The sequence below is a fragment of the Maylandia zebra genome, linkage group LG6, assembly GCF_041146795.1.
Source record: "Maylandia zebra isolate NMK-2024a linkage group LG6, Mzebra_GT3a, whole genome shotgun sequence".
Classification (NCBI taxonomy): domain Eukaryota; kingdom Metazoa; phylum Chordata; class Actinopteri; order Cichliformes; family Cichlidae; genus Maylandia; species Maylandia zebra.
In genome coordinates, this window is record NC_135172.1 from 35,011,271 (window position 1) to 35,035,281 (window position 24,011).

The window sequence follows — 24,011 nt, forward strand, 5'->3', positions numbered from 1 at the left end:
TCTGCCTGCCCTGGCGCGGGCATCCGGCGCCTCGGTGCTGGCACCGGGGCTTGTCTGTTCGGCCTCCGGCCGCTGTCCCCGGGCTCCCCTGCTCTAGCGGCAAGGTGGTCCTCCGCCAACGTAACCGCCACCTCCAGACTCGCGGGACGGTGGCACCTGACCCATCTCGCCGTTTCTGCAGGCAGCCCCTCCACGAACTGCTCTAGCACCACTTTGCCCACCAGCAGCGTCTCACCCTCTGACGATCCCGGCTGCAGCCAGCGTACGGCCGCGTCATGCAGCTTCCGGGCCCAAGCAAACGGCCGATCTGCCACGGCCAGCCGACAGGCCCGGAACCGCCGGCGATGATCTTCAGCGGTGAGTCCCAACCGGTCCACCACCGCCCGGCTCACGTCCTGGAAGCTGCCCCTCGAAGCCGGCGGCAGACTCAGGGCCGCCGTCCGAGCCTCCCCCGACGGCAGAGGAAGCAAACGCGGAGCCCACTCCACCTGCGGCCACTGGCAGGCCTCCGCTGTGGCACGAAAAGTCTCCAGAAAAACCTGGGGGTCGTCCCCGTCCCCCATCCGGGGCAGCGGCGCCAACCAGCCGCTCCAGAACCAGAGTCTGCCGGTCCGTCTGCTCTTGCAGCGCAGCCAGGTGAGCCCGCTGGGCCGCCGCATGGTCGTGGTTCATTTTCGCCATCTGCGCCAAAAACTGCAAAGCCTGGGCGGGCGGCGCAGCCTGCGGGTCGGACATCCCCACACCGGCAGGCTCCTGGGTTTCGGCACCACTTGTGACACCCGCTAGGCACAGATACACCCACACACACGTCGTTAACATCAGATGCACGTTTATTGTGAGTGTCCACAGAATGACAGCTGAACACCGTTTGACAGCGGTCGGTTTCCCCAGCTTCCTTCCCTCCACTCCTCTCCGCCTCACTATATAAAGGGAAGGAAAACCACCATCAGTCCAAAATCGCCATCAGCTGTTCTTACCAGCACCGCCCCGTTGAGCTCACTGCACCACTCCTCCCCTGCAGCCGCGCCCCGGACCACACCTCCACCACAATCTAGTATGTGGATATAAATCCGTAAATATAATATAGAATACAAGAATTGTCTCTAATAGAGCAACACTAAAGAACAGCTGAGCTCAAGCTGTCCCGTTATTACTGGGCCGACATCTGATATCAGCATTGGCTCTGTAAATTTATAGGTGTAACTATGTTAAATATGTCTTTGAAACTAGCATTAAGTCATATAAGAGATTTAAAATATGATGTTTACTGAAAAGGAAAGCAGTGGCTAAGTGTTGTTAAATAATCAAACTGAAATGTCACTTTTATTGGTTACTTGCTGTGATTTAAAAAAAGATAAAGAGATGGCTGATGATTCCTAAATTACAGAGTCCATAAGACATTCACATCAGGCAATAATTAGCAGTAATTATGATTTGAGCTGCTGAATACACACACACCACTCATACACATTATGAGCTAGCCTTTTTAAGGAGATGGCATATCATCTGTAGGTTTGTTGTTTCTCAACAATGAGGTTGAGAAAGGCTTTCAACAGACACAAACACACAAATATAAATGAGAGAGTTCTTAATTTATTAGAGAGAGGCTACTTGTTGGTTATGCACATATTAATGCAGCTTTAATGGTTTATAAATGTGTCATCCCCGCATGATGACAGTTTAGCAGTGGCAACCACGGTGCTCAACCTTGTGACTGTTGAGATGTTTAACAGTTAATGATTCGGTCTCCTTGTCTGTCTCCGTCTCTTCTCCAGTGATCTAAGCAGTAACCCCTTTGAGTGTGACTGTAAGCTGTTCCGATTTGTCAGCTGTCTCCAGCAAAAAGGGGTGCAAGTTCGACGCTCAAATGAATTGCGCTGCAGCCACCCCCTTGACCTCCAAGATCAGCCTTTACTCAATGTCAGACTGCCCACCTGTGATATGAAAACAAATACAGGTAAATATACTCATCATCTCGTGAAGTTAAAAGAAAACGTGCACATTATAGAATTCACCAGAAATCATTTCCTGCTCTTTTCAGTGCTTATACATCATACAATAAATAGTTCATGGACTTATATTTGAAAAGTAACTCGATGAACTGAAGATGCAACAAAGGTGAAATACTTAGTCCGTTTGGTTTTCTACCTCAGACAAAACAAACATTATTGTGTAGTATTTTGTAGAGGTGGGAATCACCATACATCCCACGATACGATATTATCACAATACTTAACACACGATACGATATTATTGCAATTTTTTTAAAAATATTTTGCAATATTCAGATTCTGTACATTAAGGTAAACTTTATCAATATTCATTTTATCTAATATCAAAGTCTCGCACTCAGTCTTTCTCTCATTTCAGTCAGTTATATTGTTGACAAACTGAACGGTTTGTATTACAGTCTAGTCCAACTTAACTGAATGCATCTGGTACAATTATAGCTATTCTGAACTATGCAATATGAAAACTATGCAGCCCCTTCAGCAACTGAAGAATTTGAAAGTAAATTAAAACAAAATATAATTTTACATTAAATAAAAAAGTTTTAAACTTAATTAAAATAAAATAAGTAAACTGTCATATTTATTGCTGCCATAAAAAAAGTTAAACACATTTGGACAGTGAAGGAATGTCAGGATTCAGAAAAAGGATCAACATGCTCTGAAGTCAGAGCACAAAAACCTTTTTGTAACAAAATATCGATTTCTGCTGTCCCTGTATCGATACATTATTATCACAGTATCGATTTCTTCCCCCACCGCTAGTATTTTGCAGACTTTATGGAGATTCATGATAAAAAAATCTTTGCCTTTATTTATGATAAAGGCAGAGCATGCTCTGATATCTCTGATAAGCCTGTGAGATTTAAACCTGTGTTGTCCACTTCAGGTCTGTATGCTGCGTGCCTTGAGGATAGCAACAGTGGAGGACTGGGACGAAGTGAACTTGTTATCTTCTCCTACTCCACGTTCCGAAACTTGACACGGGAACAGTGTCACAGTGTGTGTTTCAATGAATCGCATCGGTATGGGGGCTTAGGAGAGAAGCACGAATGCCTCTGCAGCAAAAACTCGGACCCCAACTATATCAGCACGTCTCAGTGTTCTGCTGCCTGTACGAACCCCGATGTGATGAAGGTTTGTGTAAAGATTATTGCTCTGTCAGACTCGGTTTATAACCTCTGGTGCTCCGTTATGTACGTTTTTATATTTTCTCTGTAAGTCAGCCGTCACTCGATTAAAAAGAAAGTTTTGGAGATCCAGTTTCCTTTTCTTTGCTCTTTCCTCATTTGATTATACAACATTCAGGATTTCCTGTAAAATTTCAATAGCCAAACAACAACTTCCCTCTGTGGTTTGAATGACTCTATATCCTGAAGAGTGCTGTGCAGAGGAAATCTGGAATAGAAGTTAGTTAAAGCTCCAAATAAAAATGTAATAATGGTTTATTTAAATTGGAACAGTTTCTATATAATCAGATTTTATTCAGAACTATGAAATAATAGGAAAACCACAGTTATCTTAACAATTAATGGGAAAAATTGTTTATTATTTTATTTAAATGCGTATGTATTAACACCAAAACCAGCTCTTCTTTATATGGGTTCCTTTAATTCACAGAAATGTGGGTGGGCTCTGGCTCGCGAAGTCTTTGTGGTGGAGTTCTCGGTCTCGCTGACTCCTCTCCAGCCGCAAAGCGTTCACAACCACGTCACTTTCACCGCCAACTCCTCTGTCACACCTGTGACGCTGTCCTGGGACTTTGGTGACCTTTCACCCCGTGCCAACACCACAGGAACCGTTAGCACCGCATCAGCTCACAAATACGGACTTCCAGGATCTTATACAGTCAGTCTGACGGCCTTGGCAGGACATAAGAAGGTGAGAGAAAAAAGAACAGGATTTTAAACCTTCTGTTTATCCAGGCTGAATTTTTGTATGTATGTTCAAAGAGGTTTTTTTGAGAAAGAAACTTTGTGTGTGTATGTGTGTGTTTGGATTTTAAAATGTTACTTGTGTGTGTTCAGGTGTCTGCACGAGGGGAGGTGACTATAATGCTTCCTCCTAAACTAGAGCTGCATTGTCCAACTCTTGTTGTGGCCAATAGGAGTCTGGAGCTCACACTTGTCAGCTGGGGCTCAGTTGGCTTGAATGTAGACTGGAAGATTACGAAAGATGATGTCCAAATTGCCAAAGGTAAAGTATACCAACACGCAATCTCAGTTATTGAAATTTCACACATTTCGAGCTCCTCGTGATCATCAACATCCAATTAGTTTTTTCTCCCCTGCTGATTAAATCTGAACATTAGCTTAATGCTTCTCTGTGGGGGTTATTTGGAAAACTGGAAGGATAAATGTTTACAGGAGTTACCATCATCTGGTTGGAAGATTAAATTGTTTAATCTGCTGATATTTTGTAATTAGAAATTTGGCAGTAATAAAAGATCAACATTGCACGATCACAATCATTTCCAGAAAGCATTTCTTTTTGGGCACTTGGGAACAGCAAAAACCAGTTATGCACAGTTATGAATGAAGCGCTGACACTGTAGCTGAGCATTTGTATGGTACATCCAGCCAACAGGTGTAACAGTAGCACTTGTTCTGTATGTTTGTAGCCATCTGATGGGAATCAGCTGTGGCACGACCTACTAAGTTTTACAGCTAGTTGTTAACTTTGTCTTCGGATTTTGCCTTTTTGCACTGAGCATGTTAGTATTAAATGTATATATATGTATGTGTTTTTGTGGTGCCAAAGCAGCTGTATAAAATTGGTTTAACCTTTGTAGCTTTGTGTCTGCACTCTACAACCTGAGCTCAAACTTTTCTCATTCAAGTGATTGTTCAGTCTAGTCTTAGCTATGCATTTGTTATTCACTCACCTTCCTTTTTCGCACAGACATACCAACTTTTATATAAACTATAAACTAAATACATTCGACTGGACAAAGGTCTTGAGAAAGATCTCTTTTTTTTTATATTCTGTTTTCCAAGGGTGCCAGACATTCCTGTGCTTTAAAGTTGTCAGTAACTTTGTTACCAGCAGCCCGTCACAAGAACAAATAATTTCTCTCCATTTCTTTGCTTGAAGTTTTGAAAAATACCCAAAATAACACAGTTTGGCAGACATAGGGTTGTATTTTTGCATCATTTATCAGCCAAAAACTCTTCATTTCTGTAAAGTGTGCAGTGTGGCCTTAAAATATGAGAGGGAATTTGACAAATGGAGGCCAAAAGCAAGCCCAAAAACATGTCCACTGTAGATTAACAGTGTCTGAAAGTCACGCCCTTAAGAAATTATGAATTATGACAACATACTGCCAAAGTATTTTTGTCAGATGTTGATCCAAAATCTTTGCTTAACTTTTGAGGCTGAATTCTGATTGGCTGGCGTAATTTTTCTGCATGATAATGATCCCAAACACACTGCATATTCAGTAATCGTACACCTGGATAGAAAAACATAAAAAGGAACCCGTTTCAATAAATTGCTGCACCTATCTCCCATTTCCTAGCAAATTATAAAGAAAAGCGCGGTAACGGAGGACTTTTGCACAGTACTGTCCCTCTCCTCCATTTTCCACCTTTGTTATAACCGTTCTCTTCTTCTAAGACACTCCCTTACAATTTCTCACAATGTAATATTTAACTGTTATTTGCTCATTTCACTGGTTTGTTTCTTTGAGATATTATGAGAAAGAATTTTTACGAAGTGCCGAAGAGTCTATGAAACTAATGTGATTTGCTGAAGGACAAATTCGTCATGATAGGAAAGAAATGCCAGTACTCCTTTTTCTACTGTCTCAGCCAAGGAGTGTTTGTGTTTGCACATTAGAGATGTGAGTCAGGCCCCGCGTCTTTCATCTGTCTCCCCCCTCGTGCTTTACTTTGCACCCATATATCAACATCTCTTGTGTCTACATTTTTTGCCTGTTTGTCTGAGGCTTTTAGAAACTCTTCAGGTTGCTTTTTTTTTTTCACTGTGAAGTCTCTAAACAAATTTTTTTACAGATTTTTATAGCTCTTTTTATATCGTAAATAACGAAGACTTTGAGAGACATATTCTGCATGTTCTACAACAAATATTTGAGGCCAGTAAAAAATAAAACAAATAAACACATTCCTAATGAGAATTATTATTTGATCACACTGATTTGCAATCATATGCAACTTACTAACTTTACTGTTATTTTGTACTTCAGCATGTTTTAAGTTGGTTTTTTAAATTATGAAATAGTAGCTGCACTTTTTTTTTTTTTTTCTAGAAAGAATACCTTCAGAGTATTTGTTAAACAACATTCATGTTTCTGTTCCCTTCCAGCCTCTCCTTTCTGTCCAGTAGATGCGACGCACGATCACGAGTCCTCAAGCTGTTTCCAGATCCTTCCAGGAGAGCTGAGCTGGACTGATGCTCGAAAACAGTGTTTGAACCGCGGTGGGGATCTGGCAATAGTCAGGAGTGACAAGCTGCGTAACCTGCTGGCAACCAAAGTCACACAGTGAGTGTTTACTCTTTCTGCAAGTTTCACAAACTGAAACAGGAAAATAATTTCAGTTAATCTTTTTCCTCAAGAACTAATGTATCTGTGCATTGTTACCAAGGGAACCCTAAGAGCAGGTGTAGCAGTACAGCCTGGTCACATAAGAATTTGTTTTGTGAGCAGCAATAATTTTTTCTTCCTGTAGGGACTGTGATCAGCTGACCTGTGCAGCTACTCCAATACTCACTGCTCTTTGTGGATTTAGCTAACTGAATACACATGAAGATAAAAGTGGACTATAGACACTATAGCTATTATAAAAGGTAGAATTTACAGTATACTTAAATTTGTTTTTAGATGTTTCACAGAAACATTATTTATCAGAACATCACCACTATCTGATTTAAAGACCTTAAAATAAATGAGGATATTACATTTAAGATTTAACTTTCCAGTCTATAAAATATCTGTGTACCGGTAGGTTGTCATTCATCCAGGAATGGTAATCTAAGGAGCTTGGAAAGAAAAGCAACTGGACTTCTTTAGGTTTTTTGAAGACGTTTCACCTCTCATCTTCAGCTCAGTCTATAAAATGTCACTCTCTGAGCAGTCCTTACTGTTGAAGATAATCTCCTCTTCTTCCACCTTCCTTTCCTTCTTTTTCATACATCTCTCTCCATCTATCAGTCTCAGACCTTACTAATTTTCCCACCCTGGGAAATGTGCATTTAGCTCACAGAGTTTTCTGACAGACTGCAATAAATTGTTGAGCTGTTTGAAAAGCTCCATTTTAAATTAAAGCTTCAATTTTAAAAAACAATACTAAATCTTTGCTTGCCCCTCTTCTGTAGCCAGCTTAAGTTCAGCGACTGAAACGTCATGTCATGTGTTAAAGGTGTAAACGGGTCTTATTTCTAAGCAAGTATCTAAATCGTGTCACTGGAGGGACCGCCAGCTCACACATTTCGTCTTCCCTATTTCAGTGACAAACTCAAACAAAGCTATGGTCCAGTCTGTTTGCTGAAACGACAGCCAAAAAGTATCAAAACAGACAAAAATACTGAAAACAGATGTTAAACGTTCGATCACTGACACTCACAGAATTACATGGTTTGGAAAAGGGTGCATGCAAAATGTGTTTGTCTTTTTTCTCCCCTCCTCTGTGTGTGTGTGTGTGTGTGTGTGTGTGTGAACTTATCCTTATTTGACTGAATGTGACCCCTGACTTATGTGTTTTTGTTTCATTCACATTGATAGGATACACTATTTTGCTGCATGTACGTTTGTACATGTATATGAACAAAGCTCTGGATTTGGCTTTGCTTTGGTTTTGTAAAAGTATTCTGCTCTCGCACTGGTCTGAAGGCTTTCGGTGTTTTGTGTTTAAGTGTAAGAAGGTCACAAAAACACATCTGTAAAAGCACAGCTGCATTGTAACGTTAACGCCGTAGGAATCTGGGTTTTTGTGTGTGTACATTTGTGTGCTAATTTGAGTGTAGGACTCGTATACCAAAGGGGATGAGAAGAAAAAAAACTTGCTGCAGATGGAGCTTATCCCCGCCATCCTCTTCTGCTCGTGTGTTCCTCCACCCCTCTCTTATATAAGGAACTTTTTTTCTTTCTTTTTTTAGAATCTGTCTTTGTTTTGTGCGACAAAGACGTTTTCTTGTTCTTTTTCTGCCTTTGTGTAACCGCTGGTCACTCGTTCTGATGTCATTATCAAAGGTGTTTTGAAAAATCCCGAAAAGTGGGAGAAAAAAAAGAAAAGGAAAGAAAAGGAAATTGCTTTTATCCAGGTGATTTTTGGAAAATGTCAGAAAATGGCTTAAACCTGCTTCAAACAAAATGTCTAAAATGTTTGATTTGTTTCCCCCTGTCCTTAGATCACGGTGAGTATCACGCTGACTTTTCTTTTAGAGGGAAGGCCATTTTGTTTTCAGTTAACTGTGCGTAGGAGGAAGGAAAATCAAAGTGGAGAGCGGCGAGGTCCATTAATGGACACATTGAGCCAAAATCCAATTTATCTAACATAGTATCTCCGTATTATCCCACCAGGGTTCAATCAAAACCACTTTTCAGTCTCTGTGCCCTGCAAACATTGATTATTGAGAGCACAATTGGCAGACTTCATTCTCAATTATTAACAGTCAAACTCATTTACTTCTGAATGTTTTTACAACTTTTCTGTTTTTTCCTGCATTTCATTTTTTCTCACCTTTGTTATGTGTCTTCCTGTGTGCATTCTGAAAAGATGGTGCGAGGTTCAAGTTACGTAGCTAAATGTCAATCATTCAGTGTTAATCTGTGCATTATCTATTTGTTTCTGCACCAGGGAGCGAGGTGTGTGGCTGGGCCTGACTGATATAGACACCCCTGGCAAGCTGCACTGGGTGAACGGATCAGAGATGCAGGAGGGAGAGGAGATATTTCATCCTCGCTTGACGAGCTATCGTGGCAATGTGTGCGTCGTCCTTGAAGCACGCGGTCACACCAGTCCATACCAATGCAATGCCAAGTGGCCGTATATGTGCCAGTACACTGCCGAAGGTAAGCTCACTGACATTCTGTCTCATAATCCAAATATAAAGCAGTCCACATAACTAGATTAGAGAAATGAAATGAAAACTGAGGAACAGATTTAATGCAATTTTACCCACTGCGCCTAGAATTGTATGCAAATTAAGCTTAGCCAGACGTCTCCTATTTAAATGATTTATTACCTCAGTAGAATAAAATTACCATTTGTGTCTGGGCACCAAACTCATGTGTCACTTATAGAAAGTGAAGAGCATTTAATACCCGACTCCCTCCTACCTACCTAACCACCGAGACAGCTTGTTTTTTAGGGGTCCATGTGGGCCCACAGTGGGCTGCGCACCAATGCCCATATGTGCCCTATGGTGCATTACTGCCTCTAACTGATATGGAGGTTGGAGCATACTGTCGATCAAAAATGTTGCTTATTCACAAGGTGTTTAAGAATTGGTTACCAGAGCAATGCCACACATTTGATTTGCAAGATATTCATTGTATTGTTTTCCTGACACAACCACAAAAGAGATATGTATCTCCTTCAAGGCCGGTTTACACGTTTACTTGGTATGCAAATGTGTAAACCACCAAAGTGTGGAGCTACCAACTCAAGAAAATGCTCCCTCAAATTTTGTCAAATAATTTACTTGGTCTTTGGTTGCCCATAGTAACCCCAGGGGCCCACCTAGCTGTTCTATGGGCAGCACGCAGTGGGCTTCCCTCTTGGAGGCCCAAAGGGAGAAAGTGCAGTGGGCCCCTAGTTCCACATAGGAGCCCCAAGCGCCAAAACTGTTGTGGGCCCTGTGTGGGCACATCCACTTGGGGCCCACATGGGATAAGTATGGGTTTGCCCTGCCCGCACAGGTCCAAGTTCACCCACAGCTACCCACTATGGGCACACATGGACATGTTTGCTTGGTATGCCAACTTTCAAGGTTTTTAGAGGGGGTTTTTTCTCCGTAAACTACCAGACCCCTGCATTATGCACAGGAGATGGAGAACATGCAAGCAAACATACAGACATACACTATGGTGAATTATTATTATTATTATTATTATTATTATTATTATTTTTTTTTTTTTTTTTTTTTTAAGTAAGCAAAGTACCTGGAAATCTAAAAAAAATTGCCTGTTGAAATCTGTTACTTCCTCTATCCTCTGTGCTTTTTTGTCACCTTGAATGCATCCTTCTTCTGCCTCTCCAGTCCGTGTTCCAGATGCCGGGATCTACATGGTTGGCATGGCTGTGTTTCCTTCCCATAATCCTTTCCACAGTGCTTCACCCTCACTCCACTCTGTTTCACAACCTCCCAGCGGTGTCATTGAGGTAAGGAGATATCTCAGCTTAATATCTTTCTTTTTTTTTATGCGTCAGACTCATTCCAGAGTCTATTTCATTAAGCTGCTTCTGCTTTATTTCTCAGATGCTGTTGTTCCCTGCACTGAGCTTTGTTCAGGGAGGTCGTCTGTCCTCCCTGGAATTTGTCACTCAGAACCTCAGCTCACAAGTCAACGTCCGATTTCAGATATACAGACCTCACTGTCATTATCACGGCACACACCTGCTGCTCCCCAGTGAGTCACAGACACACAGAAACTCACTAATATACACTCGCCAGGTGTTAAGAAACATATAAGCCACCTGATCCCACACCTCTAGTCAGACACACTGACCAGGCTTGTCTTAAATTGTTAGGTAGGTGAATGTGAAAATAAAATTTTCATGGAGACAGAAAGTATAGTAAAACATGAAGGGAAGGAAATCAAACAAACAAGGTCATCTCAGTTCTGAGCGCTTCCTGTCTTTGATTTCAAGCCTGTGAGGTAGGGGACGAGATGGAGGAGATAAAAGGATAATGTAGTTTAGTATTAATCACACTGATGGCAAATTTAGTCTACCCCAGACGTACATGCACACACATCTTTCACTTTCCTGTTCCACAAGTGCACAGTTTTTGACTTGCTTTAACGAGATTTTCTTGTTTGATTTAGTTTCTCTCATTCAGTAATTCTTTCCTTTAATCTACATTTTTGCACTTTCATACCTATATGAGCAGCTAATGAAAAATCATTATTGTTATATAACTACCCATCTGCATATTCAATAGAATTGAAGTTGAACAACACTGCTGCATGTAAAAATTTCATTTTTAAGAGATAACACAAAGCTTCTTGTCTTAGGCTGCGGAGGCCCAGCATGTGCCCCGGTAGCTCTTTGTGTCTCAACTGACACCAAGAGCAGTGATCCATCCTCTTGCCCCCGACTACAGCAGTGGTGTCCCTTCCAGGGTCGGTGCCTGCCCCTCTCTAATCCCTGCCCACCATCTTCCTGTCCTAACTGCACCCTTGTTCAGCACCTGACAGCTGGGACATTTAGGCCCCGATACATCCTACAGGACGAGGTGGTTTTCAGTCTGCCAGCAGGATCAGCTTTACATGTGCTGGTGAGAGGATTCGCTTTTGCTTCTAATATCAGTGACTTAATTTGAGTATGTATACAATCAAAATAGATAAACAGTTAAATGATTGCTGCTGTTGTGCAATGCCTGTTAGGTCACTACTAAAACTGTGTTCAGTAAAGACATGTATTTAAAGACAAATTGGTATCTGCCTTTAACTTAAACCTTTCTGGTCCCTGTTTCTCACAGTTAAAAGACCAATTGGAGGACATTTTGGTTTCACGTGGTGATGTGATCGCTCTGCAGCATGATGCCGGTCCATCCTCCCTGCTTCACTGCCAGTCTTCCCCACAGTCACCATGGCGACAACCTGTTTTAGGTCTTGAACGATCGGAGTGGTTCTGGATCAATAACACCAGACTCCCAGCAGACAGTTCACCGGACCATGACCCTGACCTTCTGCCTGACCCGGAGCTCGACATAGAGACACTGGTGAAGACTGGTGAAGCAGGCTGGCTGGAGGAAGTGGTTTGCCCTGTCAGAGTGCTCTATATGGAACGGAGTACGACTCAGCTGCAGGGATCGCAGCTGTCTGCTGGGCTTCCTCAACCTGGAAACTACAGCCTGCTGGTAAGCCATCAACACAGCATGCATGTGAAAGATTTCTACATGCAGGTGGAGGCCACTAAAGAAGATGGAACCTGTAGTGAGGAGTTTGAAGTGTTAGAATTAGTATTTTTTTTTTCCTATAACACCAATGTTGCAAGATACTTAGGTTTTAAACATTTGAGGAAGTTTTTGGCTGTTATCTTTTAGCACATTTATTAGAGTGGTTTGTATTTAATAGTAATAATTTAAATAAAATGCATTTACATTTCAGGTGACTTCTGTTGAACCGTCGTACTCAGTCTCTGCATCGTGCCCATTGCGGGTGGTGGCTCCACTGGGCCTGACAATCCTCCATCCCCCTGTGCAGAATGGCACCCTCTACATTCAGTCCAATGACACCCGGCTTCTACTCCGTGTGCAGTCTCGTGACCCAACAACGGTATCTTGGCATGGCAGTAATCATAGTGCCACTTTCAAGTCTGAATGTCCCCTGGATTTTTTGTCCAATCCAGCACTCTGTCAGCTGGGGGCAAACCCAGGATCTGGTGGTGTGGTTGCAGAGCCCAGCCAGTTTGCAGTGCTGGATCTTAGTCTGAAAATGGAGGAACACAAGGATCCAGTGAAGGTGGAGCTGGAAGCCCACAATAATGTAATAGAGGCCAGCCTGAAAGTGATTGTTCACCTGGAAAAGCCACTGAGAGGATTGGTGGTGCAGCCACATCCTGCACGCAGGGTACTGATGGAGTCAGTTGTGGTGAGTTATTTTGCTTATAGGCTTATTTGAATGACAGTTTTATGAAGAGATCATAATTCGTGTTTATACCCTGCATTATGCTCTGTGTCTATTGTAGAGCTACACAGCGTCAGTGCTTGAAGGCTCTAACCCCACATTTAAATGGACAGTGGATGACAAGCCCTACTTCACTTATTATAACACTGTCCTCAATGTCATCTACCAGAATGCTGCTATCTACAAACTTACAGTGAGTTTCTGTCTCATCTATGAAGTCAAACTGTTGTCACACCTGGGCTTACATATGGACACATTATGACAATTTTTAAAAAATAAATTAATATGTAAAACATCTGTTTTTGATACCACTTGCATCAGATAGGCTGTGTTCGCTCATGCACCTTTGTCATTAAGGTGTAGAAAAATTCAGAGGTGTAGTGTGTTGCAGTGAATGTGTGAAAATAGCTACAGAGAACGAAGACAGTCATCTTTTCGAATATGGAGCCAATAAATGTCTGGGAAATGAATTTTAAACTGAGAAATGAACTGTGTGATTGGTTATCAGAATAACATAGCGGTTGTCGTTGTAACAGCTTTTTATGCAGATGTGACACAAGGCTAATGTCATACTGACTATGCGCTATCTTCCCAGGTGACAGCCATGAACCATGTCAGCATGCTCACAGACCATTTCAACGTAACCGTAGACCGGCTCCAGCCCATGGTCAACCTCACAGTCAGGGGAGTGCCAAATGTGGTCCCCCAGGGCTCCACTCAGACTCTTACTGCGTCGGTGGTCATGGATATGTCAGTTTCTGCCACTTTCCGGTATGAACACCAGGGTGGATAGATGGACAGCGTTATTTACAGTGATCCCATAACTGCCCATTTCTATCTCTATTACTTTTATTATATTTTTAAGGCTGAGTGAAAAACTGTTTGTTTGTTTTCTCTATTTCTCTTATGCTTTGCTCTTCTTTTCTGTTTTTCTCTTCTTGTGTGCCATAATAGCACTGCAGCAGTCAAGTCAAAGAGAAGCCTTGGATTTATAACTGTGCGGTTAGGGAAGATTGCTGACAAGAATTTTCCCCTCTGTGCGGCTGTTTCCCCTCTACTTTTTTTTTTCTTCATTTTTTTCTTCCACTCTTTGTATCCCACCAACTTTGGAGTACTCTCTCACTTAGTTTCTCTGCACTCTCACCATTTTTGGTTCTGAGAGGCTTCCTCAGTTCCAGTTTCCACTTCGCCTCATCCAAACCCTTTATTGCATCGTCAGAAAAGATTCCCACTTTCCATCTCTCCAGTTAGTGCGCCTGTGTTTGTGTGCATGTATTGGTAGTACTCGTGTTGTCTTTATAACCTTGTTTACACATTCACTTTGTTGGTGCCGTAAACGACATAAAGAATGTTGCTTTTTTTTATTTGTAGATTTCTGATAATGTTTTTGCATTGTATCATGTTGCAGATGGTCTTTTGGTGATGGAGGATATAAGGAATTTGAATACAAGCCTCCCTACTCTTCCTCCCTCTTTTGTCAAGACTCACCTAATCAAGTCCTCCTAAGCAACAATATTACCTATAATTACTCTCAGCCAGGTAACAATAACAGCTTTGAAATAAAAAAGCCTATTTTTGTGTGTTTTGTTTTTTTTAAGCCTGAAAGTAGATAATAGCTTACAAGTTATGATAATCAGGTTGAATAAGTTGAAGCCTCTCTCCCCTTCAGGGCTGTCTCCTTATGCATATTGGACATTTCACAGCTGTTTTGAATACATCAAAAGAAGCATGTTCTTGATTGTGCGCCTGGACCGTTACACTGCTAGTTCTTCCACTGAAGACTGTTTTTTAATTCTCAACATCAAAGTCCAATCTGTTTTACACCAACGTTATCAGACTGACTGGCAAATTTTAGGTGCATGGTGAAATTTCAGACTTAAATGCAAGAGGTCAGATTGGGACCTCTGAGCCAGCTCAGTGGAGCAAAATCCAAAACTATAACTGAAGAGCTGGAAGAGGTCCAGAAGTTAAATTTGAGCTAAATTTAAATCATGCATGTTTTTATTTGTTTGTGGACAGAGTCATAGAACTTTATGATCCAAACATGTACAGAAAATATCTTCTTTTTTCATGATTTTCCCATTCCCACCTCTTTTTTTTTTTCAGGAATATACACCGCACTGGTATCAGTTTCCAATCGTTATGAGAACATCACTAAGAGCATCAACATGAGCGTCTACAGCATCCTCACTCATGTCAATATACAGACGGAGCCAGCACTTCTCCTCGCTGGCAAATCAGCTTTTTTTGAGGCTCACCCTTTGCCCACACCGTATGGAATTCACTATGAGTGGCACTTTGGAGATGGCTCTGTCACTCAAATAGGTCGCCGTGTGCCGCACACCTTTACAGAGTCGGGCAACTTCACTGTTTGTGTTTCAGTAAACAACACCATCAGCTCTAATAGTGCCTGTGCTGAGATGTTTGTGTATAAGGAGATTGAAGATCTAACAGCTAAAAGCACTTCTCCCACAGAGCTTCACAGTCCTACAAAGGTGTGGGCACACCTTCGTTCGGGTAACAACATCACATGGACATTCGCAATGGGTGATGGAAAAATTTATACTCAGTCTGAGCCTAACGTGTCACATACCTATACGATAGATGGTAACTATACAGTAAATGTGACTGCTATGAATGCTGTAAGCTCTGGATGGACAATCCTTCCAGTTCAGGTGTTTGTCTTCCAAGTTATAAGAATGGAGCCTTCCGGATGTGTCCGAGAGCAGACCACTGTCAACTTTCAAGCCTGGGTGTCTGGTAACGCATCAGCTCACCTTTACGAATGGAGCTTTGGGGACGGAAGTCCCAACGAGACACACCGTGGCAACCCCAGAGTCTCTCACACTTATTTGGCAAGTGGGAATTACCACCTTTCCTTGCTCCTTTCCACTGGTTTGAACAAGACCACCAAGGCCAATTTCTTCACCTGGGTGTGTGTGCAGCCAGCTTTGACCAACATCAGCCTTACCCCTGAGAAATCCCATTATGCTGTGGGAGACGAAATACAATTCTGGGTTAGAGCTGAACCTCAATTTAACTACAGTTATCAGTGGGACTTTGGTAAAGAGGAAGACCCTGTGCTCATTCATGGTTCAGGGAGTATGGTGACAGCATTTAAGAACCCAGGTCTCTACATGGTGACGGTAAATGTTTTCAATAACATCTCCAGCAGTAATGCTAGTGCTGTCATTGAGGTTCTGATGCCCATTGGACCAATTGTCATTCAGCATAATGGCACAAAGTATAATAATTTGACACTTGGAGCACCATACACTTTTATCAGTTCTTCATTGGCCTCCAATGTCACTTACACCTGGAACTTTGGAGATGGAAATCAGCTTACAGGACAGAATGTCCTTCATACCTACAACATCTCTGGAAAATACAATATCACGTTGAAAGCAGCCAACACAGTTAGTCAGAATGATACTACTTTAACAGTTATTGTGATTGCACCAATCAGTGGGTTGAGAGTCAATGCAAGCTTGGTAAAAGTCCCTCTCAACGAGTCAGTCACCTTTGAAGCCCAAATGGCAGACGGCGATCGGTTAAATGCGCGGTTCTCTTGGATACTGTGTGACCACTGTACCTCAATCCCAGGGACCTACAAGATGTATTACACCTTTCGTTCAGTTGGGACTTTCAACATCATTGTGACGGCAGAGAATGATGTAGGAACAGCACAAGCAAATATCTTCCTGTTTGTCCAACGTGAGTTGGAGGGGCTGCAGATTTTGGCAGAGGAGACTGGCAGAGAGGGAGGCACCAGATTGGATGGTTGTTGCTTCCCTACAAACCGAGGTCTCAAACTTCAAGCTGGATTAAAGGAGGGCACCAACATGACCTTTACTTGGAACATCATCAGAGAGCTAGATCCTGACAGCTCATTCAACAAAACTGGGAAAACCGTTCAACTGAATTTTCCCAAGCCTGGTCCTTGTATCATCTTACTCTGGGCAGCCAACCTTCTGGGCCAGCTCTCTATCAACAGAACCATCCGCTTTCTAGAACCAGCCGGAGATGTGCACCTTCAGATCAGCAAAAACCCAGTGGCAGTCAATGTCTCAGTAAATCTCACAGTACTGACTACAGAAGGCTCAGACCTACAGTATCGTTGGTCTGTAGATGGGCATGCTCTGCAGTGGAATATGCCCGGGAAGACCCACACCTTCAACACTATTGGGGAAAAACAAGTAACTGTTGAGGTCTTTAATGAAGTTAGCTCAAAGACTGTGTCAAAGCGTGTCAGTGTCCAGGAAGTAATTTCTGGCCTAATCTTCTCAGTCACTAATGGGACTCAGGACAGTTACATAGCAACGGGTGTCAGCATCTTTCTACAGGGGAAGGTAGTGACAGGAACCAATGTGACATGGACATGGCTGCTGGATGGAAAAACAGAAACGGGAAAGAAAACATCTGTAATTTTTCAGGAGCCAAAGATAGCCACTGTTACTTTGAATGCCACCAATGGTGTCAGCTCGCAAGTGTTTTCAAAGGAATTCTTTGTTCAGGAAAGGATTGATAAGTTGGACTTTAAGGCAAGTAAGAACGTTGTAGCAGTGAATGAAAAGGTGGACTTCATTATTTCCATGGCAGCAGGTTCGGACGTTGAACTGATTCTCAGCATCAGTGGCGATGCAACTGTTTACGCTAAGCCTAATCAGAACTACAGCCACGTATTCAGCAGGGTGGGAACATACAATGCCAATCTCACTGCTCACAACCAGGTAACGTAAAGGAAAAGGTTAGATAATGTACATTGTAAGAACAAGTCAGTTTTACTCAAGATATGAGATAAAACATATATTTAAACAGATACTAAATAAAATACTGTCACTTAGAGCTGGGCGATAGAACGATAACGATATGTATCGCGATATAACTTTTACTCGATAGAGAAATTAAGCTATCGCGATAGACCTCGCCGCTCTTGTCCTCTTAAAAAAAAAAAAAAAAAAGGTCAGCCAATCCAAATTAAGTAGCGCAGAGCCGAACCAATCACAGCCGCAGCGTCACGTCGCGTGACTTGTTACATACAGCACAAGTGCCAAGCTGCACGTGTGTTTGTTTGGGAAGCAGCCAGCGGGTAATGGAGCCAGCGCGTAATGGAGGAAATGAGTGTGCCGACTAGAAAAATCAACCGAGCGTGACCGAAGGTTACAGAAGAGAAAACAGATGATGGTTCCAATGCCGGAGAGATTGTCGAACGGAAGAGCCAAAGAAGTTCCGTAGTGTGAAGGTATTTCGGCTATTTCAAGTCTGACAAAAAACAGTAGCGTGCACTGTAAATTGTGCCGAAAGCAAGTCTGGAAATACAATAAACTGGTGCATGCGTCACACTGTGCGCCACGTTATTGTTTCGGTGAAATGAATTTCTACAATACTGTTACTGTTAATTGTACTCTCTGCAGTGTTTAAATGCTTACATATACACACAGTTACTGTCCGTCCACACATACGACTCTGTTCTGCTTCTATGCCGCAGCTTTGTTTACTTTTTCCCACCGAGGCTTCTAGACTTCTGATTGGCCAACATTTCTTCACGGTTAGGAATCTAGCGCCACCTGCTGCTTTGGCATGTTCATAGCAGCGTTTTCCTTCATTTCTGCCTTTATGTGTGGACGGGATTATTTTTTAAAACGAAAACGGAAAATCTCCGTTTTCAAAAATACCCGTGTACGTGTGGACGTAGCCTCAGTCTCTGACTGGAAGCGCTAATTCGTCATTCGGCTTTTGTCAGACTAAAGTAACTGTTAAAACTGTTTGAAAAGCTAAGCTATACAACAAGGAGAGATTGAGAATTTCCTTTTAGTTCTCAGTTTATTTGATATTGACAAAAGTTAGTCAGTTTTGTCTGTTCTTCTGTAAAACAAACTAAGATTTATTTTTAGAATTAATATTTTGTTTCTAAGTGGAATTGACAATTTAGTAGTTGTTTCGTTTGTTCTATTTTGAAACTTAAACGCTTTAGCGGCTGCCTTTTGTGTAGTTTGCAATATTTGCCTTTATCTATCTGAAAAAGTCTCATGTTCCTTAAGTACATCTACCCTGTCGAACTTATTATGGGAAATAAATATTTAAATAAAAACAAGCTGCTGATTATTTCACATTTTACTTGTGAGCAACGGCACATTTAAATCTTACAAATATAGTTATTTGGCTTATATCGTGATATATATCGTTATCGCCTGAAATGAAAAAAACATATCGTGATATGAAAAAATCTCATATCGCCCAGCTCTACTGTCACTTGAAATTCAGTCCCCATCATCACCTTTTTTAATGTCCCAAATGTGTTCATCTAGGAAGTATATCATATAAGTTTTCAACATAGTGCCCTTTATAGAGTCAGTGACAGCATTTTTCTGTTTTTTCATGTTTATCAGGGAGTTTTTGAATGTTTTGCGCTGCACTATAAGGGGCAAAGTAGAATAATCAAAATTACTTATGCTAACTGGACTGTAGAAACATATATCATACCAGCATTATGTTAAAACTAATACCATGTATTGATTTCATGCAGAAATAAGAAATAAATTATTTATAGTGCTGTCGTTCATCTCGTTAAAATGACGTTAATGCCATAACTGCATTAACGCGGCAAATCTCCGTTAGCGAGTTAGTGCGGATGGCCCTGTGCATGGGGCTGCACTGCGCTAACGCGTTAACGAGCTAACCGTGCTAACGCGTTGACGCCGTGCAGCCCCATGCACGGGGCCATCCGCACTAACTCGCTAACAGAGATTTGCCGCGTTAATGCAGTTATGGTGTTAACGTCATTTTAACGAGATTAACGCTGACAGCACTAATTATTTATTAAATATGTTAATCAAATCGGCACAATTCCCATATTTGTTTGCCTTGTCTCTCTGTCCAGGTCAGTTCTAAGAGAATCAATCTCCATGTTGAGGTGATGGAGCTGGTACATGGGCTCTCCATTGAAGGAATCTCAGATGCAATCGCAGTTGGTGAAAATAAAATGTTTGTGGCCAAAATATTGGCGGGCAGTTCTGTTACTTATCTGTGGACTTTTGATCTGCACCATCACAAGTCATCACATATCGGCAAAGAGGTAAACTTGGTTGCATATTAAAATTTTCATAATATCGACATAAATATCACAGTATAACAGGCAGTGGTTTGCTGTATCTCACTGAATCACATCATTCCAGGCACACTACACTCCAGAAGAACCAGGTAATTTGACCATTCACCTGAAGGTTTTCAACAGTCTGCAAGGTCAGGAAGTCACCAAGTGGATATTGGTACAGAATGTGCTGAAGTCTGCAGATCTGAATGCTGTGCCAAGGAATACTCTCATTAATAAGACGGTGAAATTTAGAGCCTACATCCTCCCCGTATCTTATCCTGTGGTGTGCTTGTGGCACTTTGGCGATGGCTCTGCTCCCGTTCGTACAAACACCACAACTGTGGGATATGAGTACAGACACAAAGGACACTATCTGGTGCAAGTATGTTTCTTTGAATTCTGTTCTATCTGTATCTGTTAGAAGATACAGCATTTTTTTTTTTAAAGAAATAAACCTAAGTACTGTGATTTTATGAGCTTGTTTCTGTTCCTTGGTAGGTAAACTGCAGTAACATGGTGAGCTGGGTGTTGGCGCAGGTGGAAGTAAACATCAGTGTGTTAGAGTGTGAGGAACCAGAAGTCCATGTGGTTCAAGCTCCACGCTTGTCCATCTGGCGCTTCCAACCCGCTTTGGTAGAGGCCAATGTGGATCTGAAAGGCTGCATACGCTACGGAGCTCAGTACCTCTGGCAGATTTTCTCAGGATCCTCTTGCGATAGTGAAATCATGAAGGACCAATCAGTGACCCCCGGAGCTACGATTCGTCTGCCGGTGGAGGTGGACATGCGGCGGCTGCAGCTGTCGTTGCCTAAGATGGCTTTGGCAGCAGGGAACTACACATTAGTGTTTTCTCTGTCGTATGAAGGTGTGCCTCTGAGGAAGGCTGCCTGTCTGCATTTAAGCATCGTCTCCACTAGGTCAGTAGAAAAAATAGTAACCAAGCATTCATATAAGTTTTTTCTGTGATGTCGATCCTTTTTTCATTATTTACCCTGATTTCAGCATGTGACATGTTTTCCAAACATATTATTATAATAGATTCTGTCTCTGTGAGACAGCTCTGGCTGTTAGCACAGTTGCCCCATGTACCTGCTGTGCAAATCTGTTGTTTTGAACTGTGAATCGTGCAAAGCTACTCTGGTAGAGTCCAAGAATAAATAAATACAACAGTCTATCTCAAATCAAATTTAATAACCAAATTTAAGGAAATGACTCCATTAATATTTCCTTGAATGTCTTTGTGACATTCACTGAAAACGAGTCTGTTTCCTCCCTTCACAGCATGATTGGAGAGAGGTGCTGTTGGTGTTCTGCTCACGTTGTTTCTTATGCGTTATTGATCCTACATGTTCAAATATGAATTTCTTTCCAATTTATCCTTGAAAAGTGCAGCGATATGGTCCCTGAACATAAAATAAAAATGGTTTTGGAGGGGTTTTTTTTTTTTTTTACCCTCTTAAATTTCCCATTTTCTTCTTTCGTTCTTCTGTCTTCTAAATCAAATATGGGGATCTATTCACTGTGTTGGAGATAGGTTGGGGATAGTGGCTGGTATAAAGGAGTTTAGATGCTGTTGATGGTAGAACAGACTAAGCTGATATTTAAATGAAATAATTTGCACATCCCAGAGGAGGTTAAGAACAGAAAGGTGAGAGATGGATGGTAAAGTGATATAATAATAAAAAAGGACTTTAAAGAACAGGGACTAGAGGCTTGGAGAGCAGAGGACATTGACTATTTCACAAGAGTACTGATACTGTAATTTTAAGATGTGACTTAAACATCACAGGAAGTGACAAAGAAATGAGAACAGCAGGAAAACGTGTGACTAAGAAGAAGTAAGCTAACAGTGCAGAAATGTAAACCTAAACTGCGAAAGAAAAACTTACAGTAGAAAAAAGTACAGTACTTGCTTTACATGTAGTTCCGCACAACGTACTGTTGAGGTTTTCTTATTAGTTTCTTATTCCACATTTCTCTACTTAAGTATTTTTATATGCATTAATTGTAGAAACATAGCTCTAACTTTACTGTGTCAATGAAATGCAGAATCAGTTCAGTTCTGCATAAGAGATTGCAAGGAATTTCTTGCTTAATTTGAACCCTTTTTCTTTTTAGGCTGGTGCCGATTATAGAAGGAGGCACCTACAGGGTGTGGTCAAGAACACAAGACCTGCAGCTCAGTGCAGAAAAGTCGTATGACCCTAACATGGACCAAAGCAGACAATCACTACTCCACTACCACTGGGAATGTCAAAACACCTCAAAGGTAAGGACAGGGAGTAACTAGGTTGCTTTGGCCTGTTGTTGGTCATTCTGTTGATAACAATTGACATGTCGTGGAGCAACCTTATTGTAGCAGATAAGGTATTAGTGTCATGCATTACATTTGTGTCTAAAACGCAACTGTCCTTGCCCTGCTGGTCAGACAACAGTGTCCCGTCATGTCTCTTAGGTTTCTTTGTTTTGCCTTTTTTTTTTTTTCTTTTTTTTTTTTTTTTTTTTTTTTTTTTTTTTTTTTTTTTAGTCTAATAAGTAAGAGTATTAGGGCTGTGCGATATGACCAAAATCTCATATCCCGATATTAAGACATCTATCGTCCGATAACGATATAAATCACAAAAATGTAACATTTTCTGTAAATTCTGTGAATCTCGGGCAGCTCGACTAGCGTGAAGTGTTTCCAGCTGCACGTCATGTAGCTGGAGTCGAGTGTTTTAACCGATGCATGAAACGATACATTTTTAGACATAAGTTGTAACGGCCGCCGTTTTCTTTGTGAGTATTTATTACACGGCGTGCTGCGGGGAAAAGCCTGTTCTAACGTTTCAGTCTAAGGTTTATTTTTTAGCACCTGGCGGCTCTTTTTTTGCTTCTCATCCGTAAATATTCTGCATCTTTCACGTGATTCAGTTTATTTTGAAAAGTCTCAACAGGATCTTGAGCTCTATTGTTAAAAGTTTATGTGGAACAAGCGGACACGCGGTGGTTTTACCGTCGTTGTTGCTAACGACAACGCATAAAAACAAACGCTTGTCTGTCTGTAGTGTGGTTATATAAAATATAAGAGAAAGAGAGAACTTTAAGAAATTAATATGGCCACTACAGTGACCATCAAAATAATGAAAAAATATTGCCGTAAACAGTTTATTTTGCGACACCACGGAACAAACGATAGCGTAAAATGAAACCATAGATGTTTTTATATCATCATCCGATATATATCGTTATATCGAACAGCCCTAAAGAGTATTACACAAACTTTGCTCTCAGAAATTTTTATTGCAGTTTTTAAGAGTGAATTCATAAAACAGGGATTACATAACAGTCCCAAACACTGCAAATACCTTCAGGATTGGTGTGAAAAAGAGAAATTTTCTTAGGATAGTTTGTGTGCGTTGTGTTAAATTGAGTTGAGTGTATGCTGATGTGTGTGTCCATTTAGTGTTTTTCACACTTAGTGCTTTCTTGGCTGGGCGGGAACACATTCTGCCGGAGCAGCAAAAAAACCCGCAATATAAGACCCAGTGGGATGGGAGTGTCCAGAAGAGTTTGTGTGCATAGTTGTATTTCCATTTTCATGAGGACCAGTTTTAGTGAAGAACTTTTGAATGAGACAATTGAAGGTGAGGATATTTGGGCCAGGCCAGTATGTCAATATGACAAATGTTAGAGAAGTACAGGGCCAACGAGGTGATCGCAAAGATAGTTGTGCAGAGATGTACGGGTGTCCATCTGAGCACATAGGCATTTAAAGGGTTATGTAAGTGTTTAGAGATAAACTATGCATTCCACAGCTGGTGCTTTGCTCCCCACCCTGACAATTACACAGTCCACATAAACACATACACACACTCACACACAGTTGTGCAGTACTGTTGATTAAAAAAAGACACTCAGTTCAAAGACTGAAAGAGGAATTAACAAGATCCCAGGTCTTGAAGTGTTCAACACAACATTCCTGACCTTGAATACAAACACAATTGAACATGATGACAGAGGTGGTTAATAAAAGATGAAATAACTGACAAATCATCTTATAAGCTACATTTTACATGGCAGCGGATCTTTGCTTTGTTTCTTAAATACAGCGCAC

General features: G+C 41.5%; 1 protein-coding gene across 2 annotated transcripts in view; it reads left to right on the forward strand.

Annotated features, from left to right (window-relative positions):
• The window catches only part of pkd1a (polycystic kidney disease 1a), an 82,735-nt gene that overhangs the window by 24,644 nt on the left and 34,080 nt on the right, over nt 1-24,011 (forward strand). For both annotated transcript variants that reach the window (XM_014411932.3, XM_014411933.3), the window contains exons 5-23: nt 1,776-1,957; nt 2,899-3,146; nt 3,630-3,890; nt 4,037-4,205; nt 6,333-6,510; nt 8,825-9,039; nt 10,230-10,351; nt 10,449-10,599; nt 11,206-11,468; nt 11,673-12,053; nt 12,304-12,786; nt 12,884-13,015; nt 13,418-13,593; nt 14,231-14,361; nt 14,929-17,552; nt 19,703-19,897; nt 19,998-20,297; nt 20,414-20,832; nt 22,034-22,184. In XM_014411932.3, the coding sequence (XP_014267418.3) occupies nt 1,776-1,957; nt 2,899-3,146; nt 3,630-3,890; nt 4,037-4,205; nt 6,333-6,510; nt 8,825-9,039; nt 10,230-10,351; nt 10,449-10,599; nt 11,206-11,468; nt 11,673-12,053; nt 12,304-12,786; nt 12,884-13,015; nt 13,418-13,593; nt 14,231-14,361; nt 14,929-17,552; nt 19,703-19,897; nt 19,998-20,297; nt 20,414-20,832; nt 22,034-22,184 (6,781 nt within the window). The remainder of the gene's footprint in view (nt 1-1,775; nt 1,958-2,898; nt 3,147-3,629; nt 3,891-4,036; nt 4,206-6,332; nt 6,511-8,824; nt 9,040-10,229; nt 10,352-10,448; nt 10,600-11,205; nt 11,469-11,672; nt 12,054-12,303; nt 12,787-12,883; nt 13,016-13,417; nt 13,594-14,230; nt 14,362-14,928; nt 17,553-19,702; nt 19,898-19,997; nt 20,298-20,413; nt 20,833-22,033; nt 22,185-24,011) is intronic.